Here is a 27,006-nt window from a genome sequence, read left to right on the forward strand (position 1 = left end):
TCATAAAAATCTCACTCATATAAAATTATATAAAACTCATGTAAAATCATGTAAAACTATCCCTCAAAGCAATAAAATCCAATATGTCAGGGTGGTATATGTGCCCCCAGAAGAAGACTGGCCATTCTGCAGTACAAAAGAGCTGATATAACATCATGCTTTTGAGACCAACAATAAGATACTTCTTGTTGGGGTTGTTCAAAGCAGTAGCAATATTCATCAACATACCAATGTCAGTTGGAGATGAGGCCAGGAATAAGGGTCTGTCAGTTTTCTGCTGGGAATACGCTAGGTGACAATCCTAATTGCTCTCTTAACACTTATAGCATACTCCCAGCAACATAATTTCCTGTAGGTCAGAGATGTGTTACCCCACTGGTGCCTGAAACTAATTAATTTCTTTCCATGTCAGTTCTATTCCTTGGGTAGGATTCTCACAGCAACAGAGAAGAGCTGCTCACAGGCATGGTTTGTAATTCTCTTAGACATGTCAGTTGTAAAACTTAAAAAGTATTTTTAATAAAAAACAGAAAGTCATTTTTATCAGCATAACATACTTCTAACAGTTGCAGTATTCCCACATTATACATATAAGGAATTATTCGATGTGTTTATCAGAGTTTGATGTGATGCTTTTCTGCAGCAGGTGCATAGAGAAGACTCATGGGGAGTGAAATAGATCTTAGGCACTTGCTCTTATTCCTTGCTTTTATTTGTCTTTATTAAGGAAATACATTCTTGAAAATGAGATCTGCAAAACCCTGTAGTAGGGATGTGTCATGCACTATGTGTGCATGTACCAGTAATCCTTATTGGTAGAAGGTTATGGTTTTTTTTCAAGTTTAAGCTCTGTTTTCAGTAAGGTTACTGGTTATTTTGGTACTTGTAAATTTGTCTTTTCTAATTTAGTTTGTTTAATTTTGTCTTTAAAACCTGTAAACCAGGTGTTTTGAATAATACTTAAATTGATGCTTTCCAAAATACTGTATATCTTGTCCTCATCATAGAGCTACTGGGATCAGAAGGGCCTCTGGAGCTCCTCTGGTTCATTCTGCTCCTACAAGCAAAACCAGTTTTTGTTTTCTTCATTTAACTGTCTTGTGAATTAAGTGAGATCATGCCTAGTAACTATGAGATTTTTATTTGGTTTTATCAAATAAAACATTGATTTGATTTGATTTGATTTTTTTGCTAAAGGAAGAGTAGGCACTGGAGGAGAGGTGGTTGTTATAACTGGCCATGCTGTAACTGTAGGCCAAGATGAAGGTGACGGCATAGAAATTATTACAAAAAAGGTAAACAAATATTTTAAAAGAAAGTAGATTCAGACTTACAGGGACCTGATTATCTCCATCCTCAAGCTCAGGTCGATCTAGTTTCTGAAACTGGACATGTGAATCTTCAAGTCATGAGTGCCATCATAAGTGGGAAGAGCAAGAGACATCAGGAAAAGTGGGGCCATATATTGGCTACCAGCTGGAAAATGCAATGTTATATAATCTTTAGTTAACCTTTCCCTCCAAATTTGTTGCAAAGGCTTGAAGGAAAATGCTATACGTTGTGTCTGTGCAGGAGAACTCTATTTTTGGACAAGGAAACCACAGCAGGCATTATCTGTCTGGACTTGAACACAAAGTTGTATGTGGCACCACATGGAGATGAAATGGGACTCCTGGACTATTGGCAGAAAGTGCTGGGTGAAGGTCCCAGTGAGGCTGCTCAGGGTAATTAAAGCTTGTTGGCACACTCTAGGTAATGACAGATCCCTTATTTTATGAATATAAAATGCAGTCTTTGATATCAGTGACAGCTGTTGGGTAGAATGGAAGAAAATAAAATCATTTCTGGGATAACAAAAAGATGCAGTGAATTTGGCCTGCAGAAGTGAAGAAGAGATGGGTGGATCTGGAGGAGTCAGTGACATGGGGAGGAATTAAGATGAGCATGGTCACCAGGGTTGGGGCACTCAGATCCAATGACACAATCAAAGCATTGGCCATGGGAAGAGGTAGATGAGAGTATGGTGCACACCACATGCATTACATGGGATTGAACTGAACTGAAATATATGGAGTGGGAATTTGGTACCCAGGAAGCTTGGTGGTGGAGGCTGGAAGTGTCAGCTAACAAGTGGTATTGAAAAAATATCTCCCATGGCTTAGTGTCTAGATCCTGCTGCTGACATCTGTTAAGGAGAAGCCATATTCTCATTACAACCCCCCCCTTCTACTCTTTGCAGTGCTTAAGAATTTAACAAGAGCATTGCTTAAAATATAGTTATTCTTAAAAAAAAAAAAAGCAAAACGTGAATTCACAATAAAGTCTAAAAAAATGTTCTTAACCAAAAAAAGCCTTTTGTCATTTGCGCATAGGCCAGACATTCTTGCAATGAGATATGGTTTCAATAGACAAATACATTGCTCATCACTTCAGCATGACAAAGGGTATTTGTCCCAGTACTCCTATGCATAAAGCCCGGAAAGAAAAAGAACGTAACAGTCATAGAAATACCTGAAGGGAGAAAAAAAAGAATCTGGCTGTGTACGAACTCAACCTGTAAGCAGCTACTTTGGATGCAGTTGTTTCCACTAATCTGGCCAAAGATTCTCTGTGTTAATGTAGGGCGTAGAATATAAATACAGTGTTTACAGCTAGTAAGGCTGGCATGGTATCTGAGTGGCACAGTTAAGGGATAACCTGATCCCTAGTTCTGCAGCAATCGCATGCATGTGGCTTTTTGAGCACTCCAACACAGTAAAGACATTAGGCCAAGTGGATGTGGTCTCATTAATTCTTGAAGAGAAGCCAGCTGCCAGTTCTGGTAGTGCAGAGGCTAATTGCTGCCTGTACAATCTAATGCGCCTTGCTCAAGCTCCTTTAAAAGAGGTTTGCACATATTGTTGTATACCTTTACTGCTTCTGAGATTTAACTATGACCTTTTGCATGTGGTTTAGAATGCTGTTGTGTAAGAACAGTATTGGTGTTGTTCGTGTATAATAGGTGTATCATATTACTTTAACTCTCAGATCACAGTTAGATTTGATTTTAATCTGACTGTTTTCATAAATAATGGCAAGACAGAAACCACTCAGGGTGTTTGTGTGTTAAATTAGTTGTGGCAGAGGCTATAGGGTTTTTTTCTGAGTAGTTTGCAATTATCAATTATGGATTAAATACAGTGAGAATAAACAGAAGGCGCAGAACACTGCCTTTAATGCTGTTACCCATGTGGTTCATAACCCTTTCATATTGTTGCAGCCACAATTACCTTGCAGCCAGGAGTTAGAAGAAGAACCTGATTATGCCTCACAGCAAGGGGAAAATCCTCGTGCTGACTGTCAAAAGAGCAGGTATCATCAGATTTCGCCAGCTTCATGGCAATCAAGTGGCAGCAAGACCTTTTTTCTCTTCTTTCAGATCAGGAGGAGCAGTACTCTTCTCAGAATAGTTTGCATGTGACATAACCCCCTCTAGGTTTCCTGAATCACTGGCAGTTTATGATTATGTATATAAATGTGAAGGTGGAGAGCAAGGCCTGATTTTGCACCAACTTTTAAATATGCAACAAGAGGTCCCTGTGTTATCAATACCCTCTGTATCTCCCCATTTGCTTTGAAGTGGCGGGAATGGGTCTGATATTGTCATATATGATAGAGCTTGTCATAGTGCTTCTGATTTAATTAATGCAATTTTTTTTGGAAAATTTATCTACATTGCATTTATTGATTTCAGCATAGGTATTCTGATGTAACACCTGTTAATTCAGAAGCATCACTATGTCAGACCTCTACTCCAATAAAAATAAGTCAGTAGTCATCTCATGTTGTTTCTTCTGTTTATAGATCTATAGACCCAGGAGACCACAAAGTGAGAAAAAGCAGTTTTCTCATTGTAATGTAGGAATCCAACAGTGAAATATAGCAATATAGTGAAATGCAAGAAATGTTCCTGCATACAGAAGTGTATACTTATATAGGAATATAGGGAAATATAGGGATATCGGAATCAGATGTGAAATGGCATGTTGAAGGCTAGGCTATAGGCAGTGGCAGGGCAGACAAAGGAGCAGTCACAGTCCAGTGCAATATTTGTAATAGCATCTGTTTCTGCATATGATGACTGCAAAAATTATATGTATTTTTTTAAATTAGGGCTTTCACATTAGTACCAAAATAAATTGCATTTTATGTAAAATGGACTTGATTTTTCATATTCGTGAAACTGAAAGGAAATGGAAGCCCTCCAGGCTTCATGGAGCCTGGAGGCTCCAGCTCCCTCCACCTTTTCATGAAATAACATCTGTCATTAACATGAAGCAGAAAATAATTGTCAGACTTCACACAGCATCCTGAAATGATCCCAGCACATCGTGACTTCTTGGAAGAATTTTGAGTTAAAACTTGTCATAATCTTAGCAGCAGGTGTTGGGAGTTTCATTTATTTTTAAAAGCGTCAGTACAGTAAGGATGGAGCAGAACTTTTTTAGCAACAAGGTCAGGACCCGTTCACCATCTCTGAGTCCTTAACTTCTTAAATATTAAAATAAGTTATTAGAAAGGGCTAGTTTTTTATAAATCCTGTTGTGCAGTCCTTGCCAGGACTTAAACCCTTCAGATGGAGCCACTGGCAGTATAAATGTGTTTTAACAACAGTAAGTGCTAATGATCTGTTCACAAGTGGTAAATTATTAAAAGGAGTCAGTACATTTTCTAGCCTATTTGGACAGTCGTATGGTTTGCTTATATTGAATTTAAAAACTGTAAAATAGTTTTTTTAAACCATTTTCTCTCAATGAACTGTAATTTTTTTTATAAGAAATGTTTCCTTTTCCCAGTAGCCATATAGCCTAAATTGCAGAGAAGTGCAGGTGGTAGTGTGCACATTTTGATAAATGCTTTCAAATTGGGGTATCTTAAAGCAGTTTCTCTTTCCTACCTTATTTCATTCCTTGACAGAGGTGTGATTTTAATGCCTGTGGGGATTTTCACGGCTTTTATTGTACAGCATGACTCTTTCAAGTGCAGCTTTTTTAAGTTGTATGTTTGATTAGGTTCACATTAAAATTTTATTTTAGAAGACCAGACTGTGTTTATTAATTCCAGTAATGTATTTTTGTAGTCAAAACCAATTGCAAATGGATGTTGTGTTGTCAGAAAGCTGTAGCATTGCGAAGCCAAACACCAGTCTACAAGGGGTCTTTTTACCCTATGGAAATCAGTCAATAGATTCAGGTAACTGATAGAGACCATGGCTTACACCATCAATCATGATGGACTTTATCACCATTCTGTAGGTCTGCATTGACTTGACTTCAGCGATGGTGACCAAGAAAAAGTAGAAAAGAGGGTGTGGAGTGGCACCAATTCTACCAATTGAAGGTGCCTTAAAATGCCATGTGTGTTAGGTTACCACATCATTTACAGGGATTGTCCTAACGTTTCAGATAAAACTTTCTACAGAAAGTGACAGACACCTGTCTTGATCAGACTGTGTTTCTTGGGAAGAGTGATGGGCATCCTATCTAAATGGTCCTGTAGACTCTCAAAAGGCTATTGGCTGCAGCAGTATCCCAAATTGTATATTTATTATTGTTGGGTTTTTTTCTTTCTTTCTCTAAAAGTTATGACTGCAGTCTGTTTTTCTTTGTCCAAGTAACTGAAGGACCTCAACCAGTCACCAAGTGTAGACGGGTCAGTGTCTGATCCTTGCTGGTTGCTCTGCAGAAGCTGCTGCTTCCTGGAAGAGTCCTATCGGAGAAAGCTCAAGTCCCATGGGATTTCTGGAAATGAGTATTTAGATCATTTAAACTTGAGAATAGTGTTAATGAGGGTTTTAAAAGAAAATATGGAGAAAAAAAAAAAAGTAGGTCTTCCCTGGTGGATTTTAAAACCTTGCTGTAGGAAGACTATTTGGAGGTTACTAATTTGCTGATATTCAAGTTCTTTAATGCATTTTACCACTTTCCAGCATTGTACACTTGACCTTGTACAGAATCTTTTAATAAGGTTGATTTGAAGTATTAAGAGCAAGGGATGTCAGAAATAAGCGGGGGGGGGGGAAGGGAAAAATCAGTTATTAACTTGAATGTAGCAGTAGCTCAAAACCCAGCATCTCTACTTCCCCGCATGATTTTCTTGGGTATTTCTGATTACACCATGATTTTTTATCATGGGAGATAAAAATTATCTTTATCTATCTATTTATTCTGAAGAGTGGTACCCGAATTTGGCAGTCTTCTGAAAAAACAGCCCTAGCTCTAAGCTAGTGTTTGCCTACCTATAGACCTAAAAATGTCTCTACTGTATTTTAGCTTGAAATCAATTTTGACTGACAAAATGCCCCTCAGGAGGCGAACAGAAAAGGCTTGGCTGTAAATATGATACTTCCAGCAGCAGGGTACTCCTACTGCGTAATAAATACTATTTTGTGCTGGGAGGCTGTGTCTGGGGAAAACAATCCCAAAATCCTGACAGAATTTATTCCAAGGCTGGACCACTTGTGTCCCTGATGCACGTCTTCAAGCAAATATAATGATATATTGTTAAATTACATCATCCAAATGTATTTTTATTTATTTGACAAATTATATAGGCATCTTTAAGGGACTCTGTGTGGTAGGAGCTATGAGAGCCAGTGTTGGAGCAGGACTTTGATGAGTTAAGCTACGGAGGAAGATAAAAAAGCAAAAAGATAGGAAATCATCTCAAAGATTTTTAAATCTAAGACTTTTTTTTGCAGTCTAATGTAAAATCTGGGAACAGAGGCTGACATATGACCTTATCTCTGATTAAAGGTGTCTTGCATCTTTTGTATTCACATTTTCCAGCACAGCTTTGTAAATCATGTAATCAGTATATTTTTATCAGAAAAGTTCCTGGAAATGGTTAAAAAAATACTGTGCTTAAAGTAAATTGTTGGCAGTTTATCAGAAGCAAAATTATTGAAACTTCCTGAGTTGTAAGTGGTGAACTGGGTTACAAATTATAGGAAGAAAAATAATGTATGCATTTTATCTCTTAAATAATGTACTCATGTTTACAGTGATGTGATAACACGCTTTGGTAGAGCTTTAGGAATGTTGCCATCTAATTCTGCTGTGGATTAAGGAGTTGAAGCACAGAAGTACAAGGTCTCCTGTCACAGTTTTTGGCATGTGCTCAGGGCAGAGGCTGTGCCCACTTGTGTGCAGCTGCATATCAATTTGTGGTTCCAAAATACCCTCTGCTTGTATTTCCCGATGATGCATCCTAGAAAGCCCCCACAGCAGCTGTGACCTTTCGCCAAGTCCCAGAGTTTGAAGCTGCGGGGGCTGTAAAATAACCCCAGCTCGCCTGAAGGACAAAATATAGTAGCGGTTGGAAGGAAGCAGGCATTTTCCCATGGGGAAATGGTGGAGGCAAACAGTAGTGATGGAGTTTTCAGAGAGTGAAGGCAATTCCTCTGATGAAGAGTGCTGTTTCTCAGGGAGCAGTGATGAGTACTCCTGCGATGAAGCCCAGAAAGTGTCTGAGTCAGTGCTTGCAAGCAAGGCTTTCACATATTTATTTGTGGCATTTGATGGTGTCCATTTCTAATAATTACTTTTGCATTTAATGCCATGTGCTTCCAACAATTACTTTTGCATTTAATGCCATGCATTCCTAGTAATTACTTGTTGCATTTAATTTCATGCACTTTGCGTAGTTACTTTCGAATTTAATGCTGTGCACTTTCAAACTTATAATAATTACTTGTTGCATTTAATGCTAAATGCTGTAGCTGGTGGATGCCTGTTGAAATATTACCTTTCAGAACATGGACTGACAATTTGTTTTGCTTGAAGGTGTCTGAGGTTAATTTGTAGATCAGTGGCATGGCCCTAGGTATGTTTGTCATTTTTATGCCTATGTGATGTGTTGGCAGTGTTTGGAAGTCTGAGTGTGTATTGTATTTCACATCTGATGCACATAAAGGTTTAATGTTTATATAGAGCTGAAAATACGTTGTTTTTTTTTCCCTTCTGTTTTTAGAAACTTTATGAGATTTTTAATCCTGCTTGCACCCTGTTTGGTGAACATCCACTAACACAAGAGCATCTGAGATTTTTAAACCCACTACAATCAATTTCAATTGTGGAAACATAAAGCTGTTTTCCCCCATTGGTCTCTTCATTCAGTATTTGTGGAATGAGGCTCCTGCATAAGTGGAAAGAGTAGTGTTTGTAGGCAAGGTTGTGCAGGATGGCTTTGGAGATACCCAAACATAGGGATTTCTTTCCATAACACTTCATATGTGAGCCATTTAATCATTCATTTTTTTAAAAATGTGTGGTTTTTTTTTCCCCTGATTTATCAGTTATTTCTAACATAACATGAGGAAACCTCAGAGTTGCGTGACTTTGCATTACAAAAACTGTGTTGTTCCTCCAGTTTGAGTGTTTGTGTGAAGTGAAATGCCTTTTGGGAAAGTACCTTCATTCTACATTTATTTCATGCTGATTAAAAGTATGTATTAAGTTCAAGGTAGTGGAAACCTTAACAGTTACTTGTGCATTTTAATCCCTAATATTAACGTTTATTTAAAATGTTTGAACTGAAGCAACCAATAGCTGTGTTTTACCTGTCTGTAATCATATAACTATAATATACTAACTGTAATCACGTCTATAATCTGCAACTGTAAAGTTATAAAGTGGCTTTTTGTCACAGAAAAGTATCTGAGATAATGGAATAAATGTGTTAAGTTTTATCTGGAATTATTGAACAACCAAAAGTTTGCATACTCATTTTAGTGTATTAATATACTGGCAGAAGTTCACTACAGCAACATAATAGGCTATTAGATATTATCATTCCTTATCCTCTCTATATTTACCAAAGTTTTAGAAGTTAATAGATATAATTGTTTTCTGCTACTTAGCTACTTCTTTCTACTTGCTTTAAATTACCATAATTTTGTTTATCAGTATGGATAAATTAATACTAATACACACTTATTTTAATTGAAAATAGACTGGAAGGCATCATTTAAATGTAGGCTTGAATATTATTCATTTGTATTTCTGCTTGCTTTGTTATAAGGATATTAAAGTAAAGATAGCTCAGAAATAATTAAAGTCGATAATTAATTGAAGTCAATTAATGACTACCTCAAGGGGAGAGTGCATATTCCTGTAGGAGTGCACATGTACCACCCCTTTTTTTTTTTACTATATTACTGCTTTAATATCTCCAGTCTTTAAACAGGGGAAATGCTATTCCTAACAGCATTTTTAAATCTCATTTTCGGCTTCAGTGGTAATGTACAGTGGTTTTCCAGCCTAAATTAGTTAGGTGTGCTTAAAAGAGGTGGGTCTCTTTTGCCTGTAATCCCCTTAACGTTTCCTACATGGAAAGGTTTGGAGTCAATTTGAGTAAAACAGCTACTCTGAATCATGTATGTTTGTTTAGCCAATGCAGATAATGTAACGGCATCTCTTAAACCCTGATGAAACACTGAATCAGTCTGATTAAAATGAATTAACTTCAGATTGTATAACTTGGGCTGGCCACAGCTAAATTCTCGGTGGGTCAGGAAGAGGGGGAATACAAAGCATTTGGTAATGAAGACAAAGAAACAAATCTAAGTGCAATATTTTTAATTTCTGGAAAGCTGGTGAAAATAACCAGCACCGTGTTTTAATGTTGTGACCTTTCAAAAGTTCTTTACTAATCAGGCCCCTTTCACAGGCAGAGTTCCAGCCTCCCCCATGCTCATACAGCAAATGCAAGTCCTATACATTGTACCTACTCTGAGTAGCAGAGCTGACATCCTTCTTAATTAGATGCTTCGTGTTCCAGCACTGAGATGTTATGTGGGGTTTCGGAGAGAAGGACATAAGCAGAAGACTAAATGTTCATAAATAAATTTATGTATATAGCCCATATTTTGATAAAACTGTTTCTGTGCACAAATGTGCATGGTAAGGAATGAGGCTTTGACTAAAACAGGTAACAAGCATGGACTGATGCATAGCTGGATGTCTTATTTACAAGGGGAATCTGTTTCTTTTTTTCTGCTCATGCATGGTTTTTAGCTTTTGCGGTTTTGAAGCCTTTATTGATGATGAACATCAAATCGATACAGGGGAAAAGCTTTGGAACCAAGAAATTTATTCCTGAAGTGCTTTAAGAATGTGTTTGGAAAAATAAAGATTGCCATGAAAGTAATACAGTTCATTTAAGAAAAGTATTTTTCCTTTCAGGGAGGATGTCAGAACAGCCAATGTCATTGCAGCTGAAGCGGTAACTTGTCTGGTCATAGACAGAGAGTAAGTACATAATTTTCATGCTTTGGGGTGGGGAATATCTCCAGTTCTCACCTTTCACAGTTTTTAAGTAGAGCCTTTGATCATTTTCTCCATTTAATTTTGAGTCATACAGTCACAGTATATATGTGTCCTTGCTGAAGTAGAGGAAAGGTCCTCCTAAATCAAGAAGATAAAACTCAGTAGTGACAAATGCAAACAGTTAAGAAGTGCAGAAAGACGAAATGGAAATAAATGGGGAGATAGCATTACTGTGGAAATGGATCCAGGCGTTATGCTTGAACACAGATTGCAGTTTTGGTCATCAAAATGTCATGAAAGTCATCAAGCTTCTGGCAAATGTTAGAGCAAGAAGTTATTCTAGTCTATGTTGGGCTGGAGAGCCTGTGTGGCTCAAAGAAGATAGAAGAGATCAGGAGATCAGGAGACTAAAATAATGTATAGAGAATTTAAAGTAATTTGAGGGGATTAATCTAGAAAAGAAATGCATGGGATCTCCAGAAAACAGTGCTGCAAATTTAACTGTTCTCTACAGTTGTTGGGAATGGGATTAAAACAAAAATAGCATTACAGTGAAAATTCAGCCGACCTCTTGGGGTGGTTTTCTAGTTGTGAGGCAGTAAAGCACTGGCATAGACCATCAAAAGGTGCAAATAAATCTTCCACAGGAATCCATGCAAGAGAATGCAGTATAGATCTGTGAAACCATGAAAGGCTGGTAGATTGAATATTAGATTGAAGCAAATTTTCTTTGCTTCCACTGGTGCAAGAACCCAAAGAAACCTGCAGGAGGGAGGTGAAAGCTAAAAGGAAGTTTCTCTTCACATGGGGATCACTCACAGAGCCATAGGAAAATAAGAAAAGTTTTCGGGTGTTCAAAAGGAAAGGAAATCTACTGTTGTTTTTTTTAATGCATAGGACCTACTCTGGGCTAGGAACTTTCAGAGAGGTGTAAGATAGTACCGAGGCAAATATCACAAATAGTTTTTCTGTCCTTGAACTCCTCCCTGACACGTGGCAGTGTCAAAGCTCACATGCTGGGTTTGGAGTTACCTATTAAGCCCTTATATTATGATGGGATATACGATTCTGGGCTCAAGTATCTTGTAGGGTGATCTACATACACTTAATCCTGCTAAGCTGCAAGTGGTTTGTTTATAGTTATTTTACAGTCCTGCATTTCTAGAAATCTAGTCTTTTGTAATGGTTGAACTGGGGAATGACACTTAAAAAATCTGAGGTCTCCTGTTAACGTTTGTTTATGATAAATAAAAAAAAATATGGTCTGTCCGTTGAAAACAGATGGTGAACTTCAGCACTGTCAGCTGAGTGGCTTTCTTTTCACATAGACAAGCAAGGTAGCCTGGTAGATTAAAGTCACACTATCCCTTATCAATCTGTGAGGCAAAGAGAAGAAGGATTGACATAACTAGATAATTTAGCAAGCATTAATTCAAGTAAATACAAAGCAACAAGTAATTTATGCTTTTTTTTTTTTTCTGAACACTTCAAGAGCTCTTTTGGTCTTGCACTGTAAGCAATTAACTAGTAATTGCAGTCAGTCATTCCTGATCCTTTTACAGACTCTTTCTTTGCTTGTCCCTTGTGCCTATTTTTCAGTATATGATGCCCTTGAAATAGTAAGGAATTACAAGTCAAATTTAAACCGATGAAGCTGTAGTTAGTCTGTACCAGAGATTCTAGTGATGCTTCAATTAGTAACAGAGAAACACTATTTATAAGAATTCTATTTATAGTGCAAGAAAAGTAATGTTATTTATAACACTCTGTAGTTCAAGAAAGATTGTCCTATGTCCTGACTGGTTCTGACTTTCTTGTCATAGCTTTTCTCTTAGGATATTATTTTATAGGCATGTGAGTAACTGTAGAAGCTAATTTTAATATGGAGAAAACCTACTAAGACTTGTATAAATTTGGAATACTATGAAGATGCTGTTCTGTTAATGAGAAAATAAAGCATTTCTTTAGATCCAGATACACAGAATATTACAACATTTGGTTTGTTATGGTGGTCATGGTAAATGTTCACACAGAGTTACATGCAAGGTGGCATAGGAAATTGGAAGTCACCTTTACTTACAGGAGTTCTGCGCAAGAGGAGTGATGCATGTCATTAAGGTTGCCTAATATTTTTTATTACAAGATAAGCTCTTAATCAGATGTGCCTACTGATGCAGACATATTTATGCTCACTGTGTGTCTTGATCAAAAACATTCCAGGAAAATTGATGTTGCCATTTCAAAGAACAACTTATAGGAAAATATCTTTTCCTTAATGGTCAATCCATTTCCCTGAGAAACTGGAGAATTTTAGTCTGACAGTAGGGCTTAATATTACCTGTTGGCATTACCTTGTTATCAGGGTAACTTTTCTGGCTTCAATGTAAAAGTATTCCCAAGGCATCAAAAAATTGTTACACAGAACACCTGAAAACCACACTGCTAATACTGCCGTACTCCCATCTAGTTAACACTTGAATTGTAAGAGTCACACTTTGGTATCACACCAAATTATTTCTAAGACAGATGGAAGACTGGTCTCTGGATTTGGCAATATGAACAATTGTAGGGTTGAACAATTTGCTGACAGGTTTTGAGTGTAATAGTAGAGGAAAGTTTCCTGATAGGGATGGGCCAGGCCACCAAGGCAAGCTCTGGAAAAGTTGGATTTGAGATGGGACATTGCTTAAGCATGAAAAAATGAAATGGTATGCCTAAAATCATACCTGAAGTTCAAAAAACATGTATTACAATGCTACAGGGGTGAAGAAGTAGGAGGTGAAAATACCGTGAGGAAAGCCAAGCAGTAGTAAGTGATGGGTCTTTCATTACCAAACTCTCATGATGTCGATGTTAACCTTGCTTTTTGATTTCCTTGTGAAATAAGAAGGCCATTATAGGCACAAAAATACAAAAAATATAGCTGTTTCTTGTAAATCTATGTAGACATGCTTTGCAGGAATGGATTTTGTGCAGCCTTTTTCTGATGTAGACACTAGCAGAGCTGTGATCTAACAAAGAAAAAGTCTTGCAGTGCTTTTGATGTGCTTTGACTTTGAGCCATTTTTCTACCACTTGTCCTTGTCCTGAAAATATTTGTTAGAAAGGACAAGATTAACATTCTTTCCATCTTGCAATTATCCTTTAAACTGCTTTCCTTTACTAGAATAATGAATTCCAGTGGATTTGATGGATAGACTGTTTGGTGGCTAAGAAATTGCCTGGATGGTCACATCCAGACAGTGGTGGTCAATGACTCAATGTCTGGATGGAGATCATTGATGAGCAGAGTCCTTCAGGAGTCTGTACTGGGACAAGTACTAATATGCACTGGTATAGTGGGATATAGACAGTGCAATTAAGTGCACCTTCAGTGAATTTGCAGTTGACACCAAGCTGAGTGTTGCAGGTAACGCACCTGAGAGACAGGATGTCATTCAGAGGGACCTGGACAAGCTTGAGAAGTATCATGTGAACCTCATGAGTTTCAGCAAGGCTGAGCATAAGGTTCCGCACCTGGGTCTGGGCATCCCCCTGCTATCAACAAAGGCTGGGAAAGGAAGGGATAGAGAGCAGCCTTGGGGATACTAGTGAATGAAAAGTTTTACATGAGCCAACAATGTGCACTCATAGCCCAGAAAACCAACTGTATCCTGGGCTGCACCAAAAGAAGCATGGCCACCAGGCCAAGGGAGGTGATTCTGCCCCTCTACTCCACTCTCGTCAGACCGCCACCTGGAGTACTATGACCAGAGCTGGAGTACTCAGCACAGGAAGGATATGGACCTGTTGGAGTGGGTCCAGAGAAGGGCATTCAGAAAACTTAGGAAAAGTTTGACGTGTTCTTTTAAGGTAATGAAAGGAAGAAAAGGTAACAGCATGTAGGTTGATAGCTACAAGGGAAATATATTTATTCAGGGAATGGAAGTTACTGAAGCTCAGCGCATGTGATCCTTGAGCTGGAAGCTGTATAAGGACAGTATATTATACACTGTAGTTCATGGAGGAGAAAAATCGAGAGTTTGAGCTGCAACTGGAAATGATTCTTGACTTCAGATTTGGAAGACATGGAGAAATGGATGGACAAAGAACTGAAGCATGACAGACACCACCTGAAGCATTGAAGATACCAGCTGAGACATCACTGGATAGCAAATGTCTCAGTAAGTACCATAGTTGTTCAAAGGTAGCATTCATGAACAGGCAGAAAATGTGACCTAAGAGGGGGAAGAAAGGCACAAATTAATAGGTTTGTTGTGCTGGGGAATGAACATGAGCAGCAGACAGTTACAGAAGACGACAAAGCAAGGAAGAACACCAAGCTTCAGACAAGAATAGGAACCTGTGAAGAAATCCAGGCTGTGTATGAGTGAAGAAGGGAGATTTTGAAGACATTATGGGAAAATATTTAAGGAGTCTGTTGCAAAACTGGGAATTGTGCAAGGAGCTAGAGAGGGCAAACTGAAGCCTCCCAAGCAGAAGGAACCTCGCACACAGAGGTAATGGAAATATGATAGAGGAGTGTATGTCAAAGATACAACTTAGTAATCAATAGGAAAAATTTCTAGGTAATTTCCTGTTATATTCAAAATTATAACATGTCCATGCACTCTGTCATTGAAGAGAAGGTTTCACTAACCTGATAGGGAAAATATGAGGTGGTGACTAAGCTGATCAAATGAGGATGACAGCTTTGCTCAGCACCTGACAGGCTGGTGTCTTCGTGTTCAAGCTTAATGGTAAGACAGGGTTGATTTAGCCAGGCTGTTTGGAGGGAAGGAGATATTCTTCCTTTCAACCCATAAAACATAGAGGGAGGCTTAGAAATTGGCTTCAGAAATTCAGCAGAATCCACATATTATTCATGGTAATTGTAAAACTATACGTCTGACCAGTTCAAGGAATGGTAGAAGTCTTTGGATAGTTGGGGAGCCAGGCAGCTCATTGCAAAATATACAGTTCTCTTCTGATCAAACTTATTATCTAGGTAAACATACTAATATTTTATAACAGTTATTAGTTGTCAGATGTCTTTTATTCATTTTTATTTCCAAGAGCAATTTTTTCTTTACAATTCACATGCTTTCTGTGTTTATTACTTGCTAAGAGCCTATGTGAAATAAAATCAAGAGCGTTGCTAGTTAAGTTTCCTATTGTGATACTGCAGTAATTCATCCTTTGGGAAGAAACAAATTGTGGGAGATTCACAGTGTTGTTGCCTCCAGTGTGTTTCAATCTTGGCCCTGTTGAGTTCATCCTAGGGAATTTTCAGGCTCCCTGGAGGGGTTATTAGATTTGTTGCAGAAGCAAAGATGACTTGACTGGGGAAAAGTTAATAATTATAATGTGCTGGCTTTAGTGGATTGGTCCTCCAAGAAATTTTCTATAAAACATCTTCTGATAAAAACTGTAGACACAAATGGGACAATTTTGAGTATCTGTTCTGTAATCGATTTGCATAAGCATGTACAGACACTTTACTTGCAGCTGCTTTTTATGGGGATAAAGCAGGAGGAAAAGGTTCAAAACTCATTTCTAACATTATGATCATCGTTGGCCCCCCTGAGAGAGACGTTAGTGAAACTTTTTCAGTATTTTTTTTCCTTCACACATACTTCTTGAAACTGGAAATATTCATTCTTCTGAGCTGTAAAAATATTTACACCAAAGTTGATTCAAGTTCATCTTTTATTTATATACGACTATCTTTACATATGACTTATGTTGATAACAGTATTTTCCTGGAGCGCTGAGCTTGACCAGGTGTAAATTTTGTGGGTGCTGGGAGTACAAAAATATCTAATGCAAATGTTAGAGAAGCTGAAGGATAACAGCCAGTAAAACTCAAGGCACAGCTGCTGCTGACGGAGGCCAGTAGTGCTGCAAAACTACGTGGTGTTTGCAGGTATTGAGTGCTAAATGCTGTTTTTTCTGCTTATTGTCTTCTTTAGTTAGACATAGACAGGATTTTTAAGGAAGCTTTGTAAATATTTCAGGTACTTTCAAATTCTTCACTTTTGATTTTATGTTTTCTGTGTTTGAAAGCCTTATTTTGTTTTTCAACAGGGATAGCCATGAGATGTCAAGAAAGGTTACTGTATCAACTGTGTCCTCCTGGCAATGGAAATTGGAAAAAAATAAAATAAAAAAGTATTATCCTTACATGACTGACGCTATACAAGCTGAGCTGAGTTCCCTCATTGGGTATTTTAGGTTTTACTGTTTTTCCCAGTTAGGGTGAAGTTTATCCATGGAGAAAATTGGCTGTGAGGAGAGAATAGAAAAAGCGAAGAGAGAAGGCTATGCAGAATAAAAATACTGAGCAGTTTTCTGATTAAATTCTTGGGGAGGTTGTGAGCAAGATGATACTTCAACAGCACTGAGATGGGGAATAAAAAAGTGACTTGAGTGAACATCAGTATCTTGCTGAGTCCTAAGTCTTGCTTAACATATTTTAATAAAAACTTAAAAACTTACTGGTATTAGACAAACTGTTATTCAGTTTGGTGACTTTTTTTTATTTGCCTATTTAATGTTTCACTAGACACAGATGTATTTGCATTGCCAAAAAAAAATTAAATGTTTAACCCTGCCACATTTTCCTAACCACATGAAAGCAAAGCCAGACTAGCTATTTGAAATTGCATTTTAAGCCTTAGGTCATATCTCATAGCATTCCAGGAGGATTATGGTATTCCTGTCTCTCACTTAATTGCCTAATTATCTGTTTGTGGTGCAAATGAGCATTAACATACACATCTTGCTTTGTGTTTGGCCTCATCCAATGGCACATCTTCAGCACAAGAATGACAAATGTTGATGTGTTGAATGAGCTGAATTTGTCATATTTTCACTGCCGAGAAAGGAATTTGGGGTTGAAAAGATACTCTGGTGATTAACATGTCTTCATACTGAAAATTATAGCCTGCCTAGCACAATTTCTGTGCACGAGTAAAGGGTTTTTCGCCTTCTCTTCCTCATTAATGAGTTCCTGTTGCTTTCCCTGTGCTGCATAAATTATTTCCTAGATTTTATCATTTAAAATATTATGAATTAAAGAAAACTGAAAACTCAGGGAATTTGTGTGGGCAGAGGATATTTCCAGAGTGGTGATGACTGTAATTATGCAAAAGGCCACCCTGGAAAGGTCCATTACAGCAGCTGTAGATACAAACCAGTACAAATACCTCCCCTGACTGTGGCCTTTTGCCTTATATTTATTACAATAATGATTAAAATATTTTTTTTTTTTTCCAGCTGCTGTTCATAAAGCAAAATAATTAAGCCTCCTTTAATTTGTCTGGTAGTCGTATCATCACTCACCGCACATGTACACGGGGTGCCTTGCTTAGGGTCAGGCATCTCCTGATGCAGCAGTACACTTAAGTACCCACTTAAGACCATACCACGTGTTTAAGCTGCTTGGGCAAAGTGCGGTCCAAACAGTTTAATTGTGCTCAAAGGCCAAAGTCACCCTGGTTAACCTTGTGTGTCACAGGATATTGCGTTTCCCACAGCTGCCCTCTACCCAAGCTAAATACATCAGGCTGGTGAATGCTGCTCATTGCTGTGTTTTCACAAACAGCTGGGATTTGGAACTCTTCAGCTAGTAGGTTTTTAATATGCCGCTCTTTATCCTATATAATATCAAGTGATCTGAGACCAAGTGATTTAGGGGAGGAAATGCAAACGATCTGCACACCGTTACCTTTATTAACCTGCCCTGTATCTTCCTCACCCACTGAATAGCATTAATTGTTTTTCATCCTAAAAGTCTTTGTGGAGAGAGGGCCATACTAAATATACTGTTCTTCTTCCTAAATTTATAAATATGGCCCTAAATGGTGATAGTTTTTCTCAAAACTTTTTCAACTTTTCAATTAAGACTTTTTCAACTTCTTATTTGCCATTTCTGTTCTTTGTTTCTATGTTTGGTGCCTCAGGAGTGTCATGAATGTATAGAAGCCAGACGAACTGCAAGACTTTAATTTCTGAAGCTGTGACCTTAAGGCAGAGATTAGTCAGGAGACTGTAGTTTACAGCACTGTCCTTTCAAATTAGCCTAGCTGTTTTCTCATTTTACAAGTGGTGCTTTCTATCTTGAAAAAAAGAAAGCCTATGTGTGGTAGACATGCTAGGAATAATGGAAATATATAGTAGCAAACTATGCTTTGTACCTGGAATATTTTCAGTTATAGGTATTAATTCATTTCAGTTATTAAAAATACTCAATTTCTTATTTAGTCTCTGATACTGTGTAGTGTCGATGCCAAAGACATAACAGCTGTATTTTAGGGTTCTTTTCCTCTGGAGTGTTGCTTGTTAATTCATTAAATGGTCACTGAGTCCATTTGTTTGAGTCACCCACAATATAAAAAGATTTTTAGGTTCTTTTTCCAATATGTCTGTGCCTTTTATATCTCCCCTGGGTCAGAGGATGGTGTCAGGGGACGTCTCAAGCTACTCGCAGCTTGTGCAGAAGACAGCTCAGCACTTAGTGTATCAGGCACTCCTAACATTTCATGCCATCTCACTCAGTTTAAGCCAATTGAAGTCAAATTTCCACTTAAATGTCATTAAGAAATGTGGCTGATGACAATTTGCCTGCCTCTTTTTTTTCATTTGTCTTTGCTGTGATTTTGGCTGCAATTTGTCAAAAAATGAGAAAGCCAAAATACAGAAACAAAGATTATCCTTCACTTTGAAAGCAGAGGGACTTCTAGGGCTTCTGGTTGGAGGACAGGGATATGGCAGTGGCACCTTACCATCATGGGACTTACCAGGCACATTGACAGATTTACTCTGAAATTTATATCAGAGGGAGGAAAAACTTCAGCAGTAATTTCAGTAGGTTCGGCTCCTAAAAGAGCTGGATAAATAAGTTTTGATTTTCTTGATATTAGTTATTGCATTTCCACCTCTTCTCCAGCATTTCTGAGGTCATATTTCCCAACAGATGCACAACCCTGGCCCTGGTTTGGTCAGTCACAGCCATCCCTAGCATTGAGGTATGGCCCCTGGTTGCTGCTGAAGAGCTGTGTTGGCATGCTTGGCTCGCAAGCAGAGACTCATCCACTAAAAATGCCCTTTTATTTTTACAGCTCCTTCAAACATTTGATTGGTGGCCTAGATGACGTTTCCAATAAAGCCTATGAAGATGCAGAAGCAAAAGCAAAGTAAGTGCCTGCTCTTTGTGTTTAGCATAAAATCTTAACCTTGCTTTTATTGATGGTACATCACTGCAATTCAAAAAATACTCTGCTTTGTCTTAACATAATAGTATAAAACAGCTTAAAGAGTAGTGGATCAGATCAGTGCCAAGAGCCAGGTGGTCCCAAGGTCCATCTTAATCACACTATTTGATTCCTCAGAAGTACTGGATCTTCAAAAAATTCTCTTAAATAATTTTAAGGTGAGAAATTACACATCTTTAAAAGCTCTCATAGTGAAGGAAATTGTTATTGAATACATTGATTTGTTCCTTCAGAGAACTCTGATCTTTCTCAGACATTTTCACAAAGTCAGAACATGTTCTGAGATAAAGAATGGGAAATTGATTTTGTCATTTTTGAATGAATACTAGGGATATCTTAATGTGAATGAATATATTCATCTAAAGTCCTACTATAAATATTCATTCCTTTCAGAAGTGAGCTGTAGTGTATTGTGATTTTAAAATATTTGCAGAAAAATCCTACTCTATATTCGTTCTTGATCTAAAATTTGTTTTTAATAAGAAAGCTTTGTTATGTCTGTACTTTGATTGTATACCAACAGTAAAGCTTTTGAAGAGAAACATGTTCTGATTAGAGGAATTCTGAATATTAGCCAGTATGATTCAAAGGCAAAAGTTGTTTAAAAGAAAACTGAAGTTACTTTATACAAAATTATTTTACTTTCTGCCTTCAAAATTATTTTACTTTTTCTCTTTTAAAATAATTTTACTTTCTTTTTTATTTTTTTAATTACCACAGTAAAAAAGTGGATAGGTGTTTTCTCGAAGTCAAATGCTCAGTGTGACTGTTAATAAGGGTTCTGCAGCCATCTAAATTTAAAATTGCTCTTAAGTTATGCATAGTATCTTCTTATTAAACAAGAAAGGTTTGAAATAGTATATAACAAAAGATATTTGACACAAAATTAGAATCCTTAACTAGATGGTTGATTAAAAATAACTTTTTGTTTGTTGGTTTCAGAAACTAAATATGCATCCCAAGAAACTTAGTTTCTTAAAGACTTGCTAATACTACAGAGTACCCACAAATTGAAATAGTATCTTCTTTTTTATCATCATTGAGTGATATTTGAAATACATTTTTAATCATGTTTAATGTATTTTAAGGTACTAGAAGGCACCATAGGGTTTGGAACTGTATTTCCCTGCTCCAAATCAAATATGTAAGCTTTCTTATTAGAATGTTTACATTCCTTAAAAATGGAGTTGGTATGCAGGAGGCTATCAGTCTTTTTTACCATCCCAGAAAGTATGGATTTTGAGCACAGAATGCAAAGTGAAATAGGGACAATGCTGTAGCAGCAGATAACTAGGTATTAGATATTATGGATATATATGTATTATCATATATACTAGCTATTAGTAGCAGCTGAAAACATGGTATTTCAAGGACAGTATCAGCTTATGCAAAACAATACAGCTTCAGAGAGAGTCGGAAGTATGTCAGGCATGTGCTATTATTGTTTTAGATTACTTTTTCTTTGTTTTAGTATTACTATTTGGATTATATTGATTTCCATTTGAACAAAAGGAAAGAAAACATTGTAATGAAACTGGGGATTTTTGCTTTTAGTAATCACAGAAGCTTTTATAAGGTTACACCTTTAGCACCAAGCGTAATTTGCAGTACGGACTCACCATTCCCCATTTCATAGTTTGTCTTTTCACATCTATGAATTTAAGCTTTATGGAAATGTTTGTGTATGTAGGTTGTATTGGAGGCTTTTTTAAGTTAGTTCTGAGTTTTAGGGGAGGGCTTTCAGGATCCCCTGGGCACTTTATAACATGTGTTGAGGGGACTGCAGTTTTGGACCTGTGTAGAATAAACTCTTCATTTTGGGAAGCAACTCAGCAATTGTTGACTTTAACATTTTTTAGTTTTTCTCTTCTTTATTCCTCTTCTTTTCTTCTAAAGCTGAATATTTCATCCCAGTGGAAGGGCAAAGCAAAGGATTCCTGGTGATAGAGGAATTGTTCCCCCAAAAGAGAAATCAATTAATTTTGGTAACAGCTTTTCTATCTGAAAAATCAGAGGCCTGTGCTTGTGTCCTGTCACTTAAGTGACGGTGACATTGCCCTTTGAAAAAGCAGAAGGGATCAGTGCTGGCTGACTGGAGAAACATTTAAAAATAGGAATGCTTTTTCTAAAGATACGGCATTTATTAGTCAAATATTTATATAAGCTCAACTCCTTGAAAGCAAGCGCATGCCTGCAAAAAGATGAATGGAAGAGATAAAAATGGCAAAGTTACTTGGAGAGTAAAGCATGATGCATTGTAACCTGTTTCAGAAAATTTTGTCACCCAAGAGTTACTGTTTCTGTATCTCACAAGGTAGAACTCCTCTGGCAGAAAAGTCTTCTTGGCACGGATTTTAACCTGGATTACTTTTCAAGCAGCTGTTAATTAGTTCTTCAAGGGTTTATCCTTTCCAAGGGAAAGTTTGTGAAAGGGAGGAACACGGCACACAAAGTACATGCAGATTTGCTGGGGCTTTGCACAACTCACATTAATTCCACACACACACACCCCCAACCCCCCCCTTTTTGCAACTCTCATTTTCAGTGCTTCTATGGCAGGTGGCAAAAGGCCTTTGGATGGATAGAAATTTTCTGTATACCCATGTCTCACCGTATCAGGATGATCCACACAAAGGTCAGATGTTCAGCAGATGTAGTGACAAAATAAACACACAAGATATTGTTGTGAGATGTCATCAGTGTCAGAACCTACTTTTCCTGTACACATTTTGGCCATTTTCGATCCTCCACCCGTTCCTCTGGGAGTGGGGAAGGGGAGAGCCCCGGTGCGGGGCGGGGGGAACACGGACCTCGATTGTTGTCAGCTCGGCACCACTCACTGGGAGTGAGTGAACAAGTTACCTGACTGGGTTTAAACCACGACATATGGTTACATCCTTACCAGAGAAAAGGTGAAGGAGAGAGGCAAACATTTAATTTGCTTCACATTCTGAGAAATACAGGAGTTTCAGCAGAACAGCACTTGTGTCCCAGCATCAGGCCCAGCCACGTTGGTATTTAGGGCATAAGGGAGCTACCTAAATGAGTAGACACCCGTTTAAGTGTAGATTATTTCCAGATAGAGCCACTACTGCAGTTCTCATAAATCCAAGAGGAAAGAGGTGGTTTCTACTGCAGTTGTCGGTGACAAGTGAGGTGAGGGTTCAGCAAACACCGTTAGCTCCAGGCACATGAACCCCTTGTGCTGATGTCTTCCCTGTCCAGAAACTCCTGAAGTTTATCACTGCACACTACTTTCACCACGAACAAGGTCATCAGATGAGGACCCCTATAGCTTGGTCCCACTTTTCCATGACATGGCTGTAGCAAAAGAGAGCCTCTCCTGTGGCACAGAGGCAAGGATAGCAACAAGGTGGCTCTCACCACCAAGCTGGAAAAGGGCATCTGCCTGGGCTTTACCTGGCCAAGCAAAGGTAAAGCAAAGCCTATCTACTCAAATGACCAGGGTCCTGCACTCGTTTTCTCCTGTCACATCTAGAATTATCTGCTGATTTTGATCTTCTGTGGTAGTGAGGCTTGAAATTAATTACCCTATCAAAGTCCAGACACGGTGCCTTCATGCTGGTGCTCCAGGCGCTCTGCAGATATAAGCTATTTTGATTGCACTTTTTGCTTCCCCCCTCCCTTCCCCTCCATTCCAGCTGCGTTGCAGCTCTGGGGGAAGACATCTCAGTACTCACTGACAAAATTGTCCCTTTTTCATAGGATTGGAGAGGAAGTCACCTCTGTGTAGGTATAAGATGCCTTTCCGTTTCATAGCAGTTCATGCTTCAGGCGCCCTTCATATTTACATGTGCTGTGCTTTAATAAAATGCTCCATCCAAACCTTTTGTTTCTCTGGCCAGAGTTGTCCCTTTTTTCACTTCACACCTCCTCTCTTGCTACATATATTCAAAGCATCCTAGCAGTTTATTGATGTAGTTTTGCTGCAGAGAGTGGTTATTAATATTGTTTTCAGTTTTATATACATTCTTTGTACGTTGGTTTCCCCTTCCACCCTGGTTATAAAGGTAAAATTTATTCTAAAAAGAAAGGTACAGATATGGCTTTGTAGTTTGAGTAAGTAAGGTGGAAGGGTGCGCCATCTTTTTTTCCTTTCATTCGATGTTTACAAAATGGTACTGTGTACCACAATGCCTTTTAGGACTAGCTTTTTTGAAGATACCAGCTTAAGAAGTTTTCTGCTCTCAGCCATGAGCAAGTGCTCCCATAGGTGGCTGGAGTGAAGCCTGCTCCTGGCTTCTCTTGGTGGCTAGTGTGCCGGTGCCATCTGCTGTCGAAGGCTTTCCACATCCTGTGTGTTGTTTTTTGGAGGATGAAATTGCTGTAACCTCCAGTACATCTAGTTTCTCCTTGCCAGTGTGTTTGCAGGAGAAAATGTTTCTGAGTGTCCTGTGTGGCTCCTTGGTGGTGTTACTTGGAGGGATACTGCTGGCTCTACATGTGTCTCCTTTCTGTACAGCCTTTTCTTTTGCTTTATGAGGTTGTCTGTGAGGGTTATTTTAATAGTTGAAGTTGCCTCTGGGAGTTGAAGACTTACTATACGTGGACAAATCTAAGTATTGGTAAGTAGCACGGATTCAGAGAAATATATGTGTGTAGGGAAAAAAACATTGCTGACAAGGGCCTGCTGTACCAGACCATTCGCCTTTCAGTGGGGTTTTCCTGTGGCTACTTTAAGTCTGGTTCTCTGGATTCAATGTTAAACTGCGCTTGGGGCACATAAATCACCTTCTGAGGCAGGTCTCCGTCTGTGTCAATTGTTTTGTGAATTAGGGACCATACGGGAACTGGCTTTTGCCTTGGCTATCTGCGGGGCCAGACTTGGGGGAAAACCTCATGAGATATGCAAAAAGAGGGGGGAAAGGCTCATTAATGCTACCAAAAGCAGCAGATGCGATAGTTTCTTTTAGGCTGTTGAAATAATGAAAATAATTCTATTTGGTGGGTGCTGTGGAGAAGTCGTAACTGATTTTGTATGAGTTTAACTATCTAGCTGTTTAGAAAAAATGACATTTTAGATGACATTGTTTGGCCTCTGGTATGCAAGAGCTTTTTTCTTTCTGCTGGAGAATTTTGATTATAACAAATGTTAGCCTTAAATGATTTGTAGCTTCATTCTGAAGCCACTGGTATTTTGTATCCAAGTCTGGCTATTGAATTTTCCCAACTGCTGTAAAAATAGGTGTTTATGAAGAAAATAAGGTGTCAGAAAACATTGTAAAAGGCCAGAGCCCACCAAGATAGCATGTGGGGTGATATCCCTAAATCAAGTTAGTGGAGACTCCAAAACTGTGACTTTCTTTTTTGAAAGTGAATTGCTATTTGCTTGCGGACTTGCATTGCTCATGCAGAGATATGTAGTGGGTAGACTTTATGGCTGCTTTCCTCTTGAGAAAATGCACTGTATAATGCACTGTGTCACTTGCAAGGGCTATTTTAAATTAGCTTTTAAAACCAGGTCATTTATATTTAGGTAATAATCTATATGCTTTCCTGTTGCTAACTTGGCCTTTCAATATGATAATGGGATATGTCAGATGGAAGTGCTAGTGAAAAAAATCAGTGCCTTTGAAGCAGGCTGCTATTATAATATTTTACTGCATTTGTTTTATAGAATTAGGGCCTGTACTGATGAAATAAAAATGCAGCAGAAAGCTTTGTGATGATAATGAGTCTCATTCTGGAGGAAACAGAAAAATGTTGTGGTGAATGCATCCAGGTGCTTGGCAGTATCAGTTGTACATGGTAGCACTTGATGGAAATGTAAGTTTGGCATTTATCTAAATACTTTTTTTTAGTACGTGCTAAAAATACTTTACTAATCCACGTACAGTCATTTAGAGCTTCATGTAGCACAGTCTTGGTAGCTTTAAACAGAAACTTTGTCATCTGTTGGGTGGATGAGGTAAAGGTAGCATTAAAACATTTTAGCACAGTTTCTGGTCCTGTACATTTATTGTCCAGCACATTTTTGAGCTGTCCTGAAGATCTATCTAAATAGTTTTGTAAGAATTAAGCCACTGGAAGATGGGCTATTTCTGTCTTGCGTGCAACTTCTGGTTTAAATAACAAAAAGGCACTCAAATGGAATCAAACCTATTATAAAACTTTGATCATTCTACTACAGAAAGCTACTGAATTTTGAAACTGCTAGAAATAGTTGTGGAATCATCTGGGGCTTTGCAAGTGTGGGAGTTGTCACCAACTGCTACGAGATCCACGAGGAGTTAGATCAGACCTCACTTTTATGTTCAAGCATTGTTAAGGGAAGGGAAAGAGGATAATGTAGAGTCAGTGGGAGCTGAAGGGCAAGTATGTGGATGGTGCTGGCACGCAGGGAAGGTTTGGGAGGAAGACATCTGGGGTCCAGGAGGGAGGTACCAGGGCAGGAGGTGTGGGAACACCATCTCTCCACTTCCAAATTGTATTGGCGGAGCTGGAAAATGTGTTGCAAAGAAGTTCATTCCCATTCACCCAATAAACTTCCCAGGCTTGGATGTGATAGGAATAGTTCCAGAGTTTTGAAATGTTACTGTATGCAGTTGTTTAAACAGGACAGAGAGGAGGAAGAGTGGATGGTGGAGGTCTGTATTTCAAAGATGAATGAATATGAACTGTTTTCTCTGCAAAAGTTAGTAAGTGTGGTACCCAAAAACTGCAGAGCAAATTCAGCTGACCCCTGAACAGTAATCGTGTCAAATTCAAAGATGAAATTCAATCACTGAACTGTGAAATGGAAGAAATTAAATACCACTGAAAGTGAAAAACTCAGAGCAGCCTTAACTCCGAAGTTACTGATGACATCTCCATCCCACCAGCTGCTGATCTGCCAAAAAAAAAACCTTTTTTCTTCTTTCCCTTTTTCCCTGTAAAGAATACTTAATCAGTTTTACCAAAAGCTCAAATTAATTTCCACATATAAATTACAGTCTAAATGTAATCCACAATAAACTCGGGATTTCTACAGCCATCTGATCCTTACCTAATTAGTACGAGTGGTATTGGATCATTGCAATATCGGCAGTGTTGTGCCACTTATATTGCCAACATTCAACTGCAAGACTCTCTCATTTTGATTTCTCTCAGTTTTGCCAAACATTAAGCAGTAAATCAAAGGCAAGCCAAGAGGCACTGTAGAAGAGCAAATGATACTGCCAAGATGGGTCTCTGCCTTCACTGCTGCTGGCAGCCAGCTGTGGGACGCGCACAGCACAGCAGTCACCTCTTTGCATGCAATGTTAAGGTGACAACTTGCCACTACAATACTTTACGCTATAACACTGAGTAAAGGAGGTTTGTTTAAAAAAACCCTGATGCTTCCAATATTGTTGATGAATCCTGAGAAACTGCTGGCATGTGATAATACTAGTTTTTAGATTTGCTTGTTTGCAGCACTTGAAGCATCTCAAAGCCCACAGCTA

At 38.3% G+C, this 27,006-nt stretch overlaps 1 protein-coding gene across 3 annotated transcripts in view; it reads left to right on the forward strand.

Annotated features, from left to right (window-relative positions):
• Positions 1–27,006, forward strand: part of PRKG1 (protein kinase cGMP-dependent 1) — a 476,628-nt gene that overhangs the window by 392,123 nt on the left and 57,499 nt on the right. For all 3 annotated transcript variants that reach the window (XM_057415674.1, XM_057415673.1, XM_057415675.1), the window contains exons 8-9: positions 10,224–10,289; positions 19,409–19,483. In XM_057415674.1, coding sequence (XP_057271657.1) covers positions 10,224–10,289; positions 19,409–19,483 — 141 coding nt within the window. The remainder of the gene's footprint in view (positions 1–10,223; positions 10,290–19,408; positions 19,484–27,006) is intronic.

The sequence above is a fragment of the Pezoporus wallicus genome, unplaced genomic scaffold (genome assembly GCF_028554395.1).
Source record: "Pezoporus wallicus isolate ANWC-B61680 ecotype Strahan unplaced genomic scaffold, APGP_CSIRO_Pwel_v1 contig_736, whole genome shotgun sequence".
In the NCBI taxonomy this organism is placed as follows: Eukaryota; Metazoa; Chordata; class Aves; order Psittaciformes; family Psittacidae; genus Pezoporus; species Pezoporus wallicus.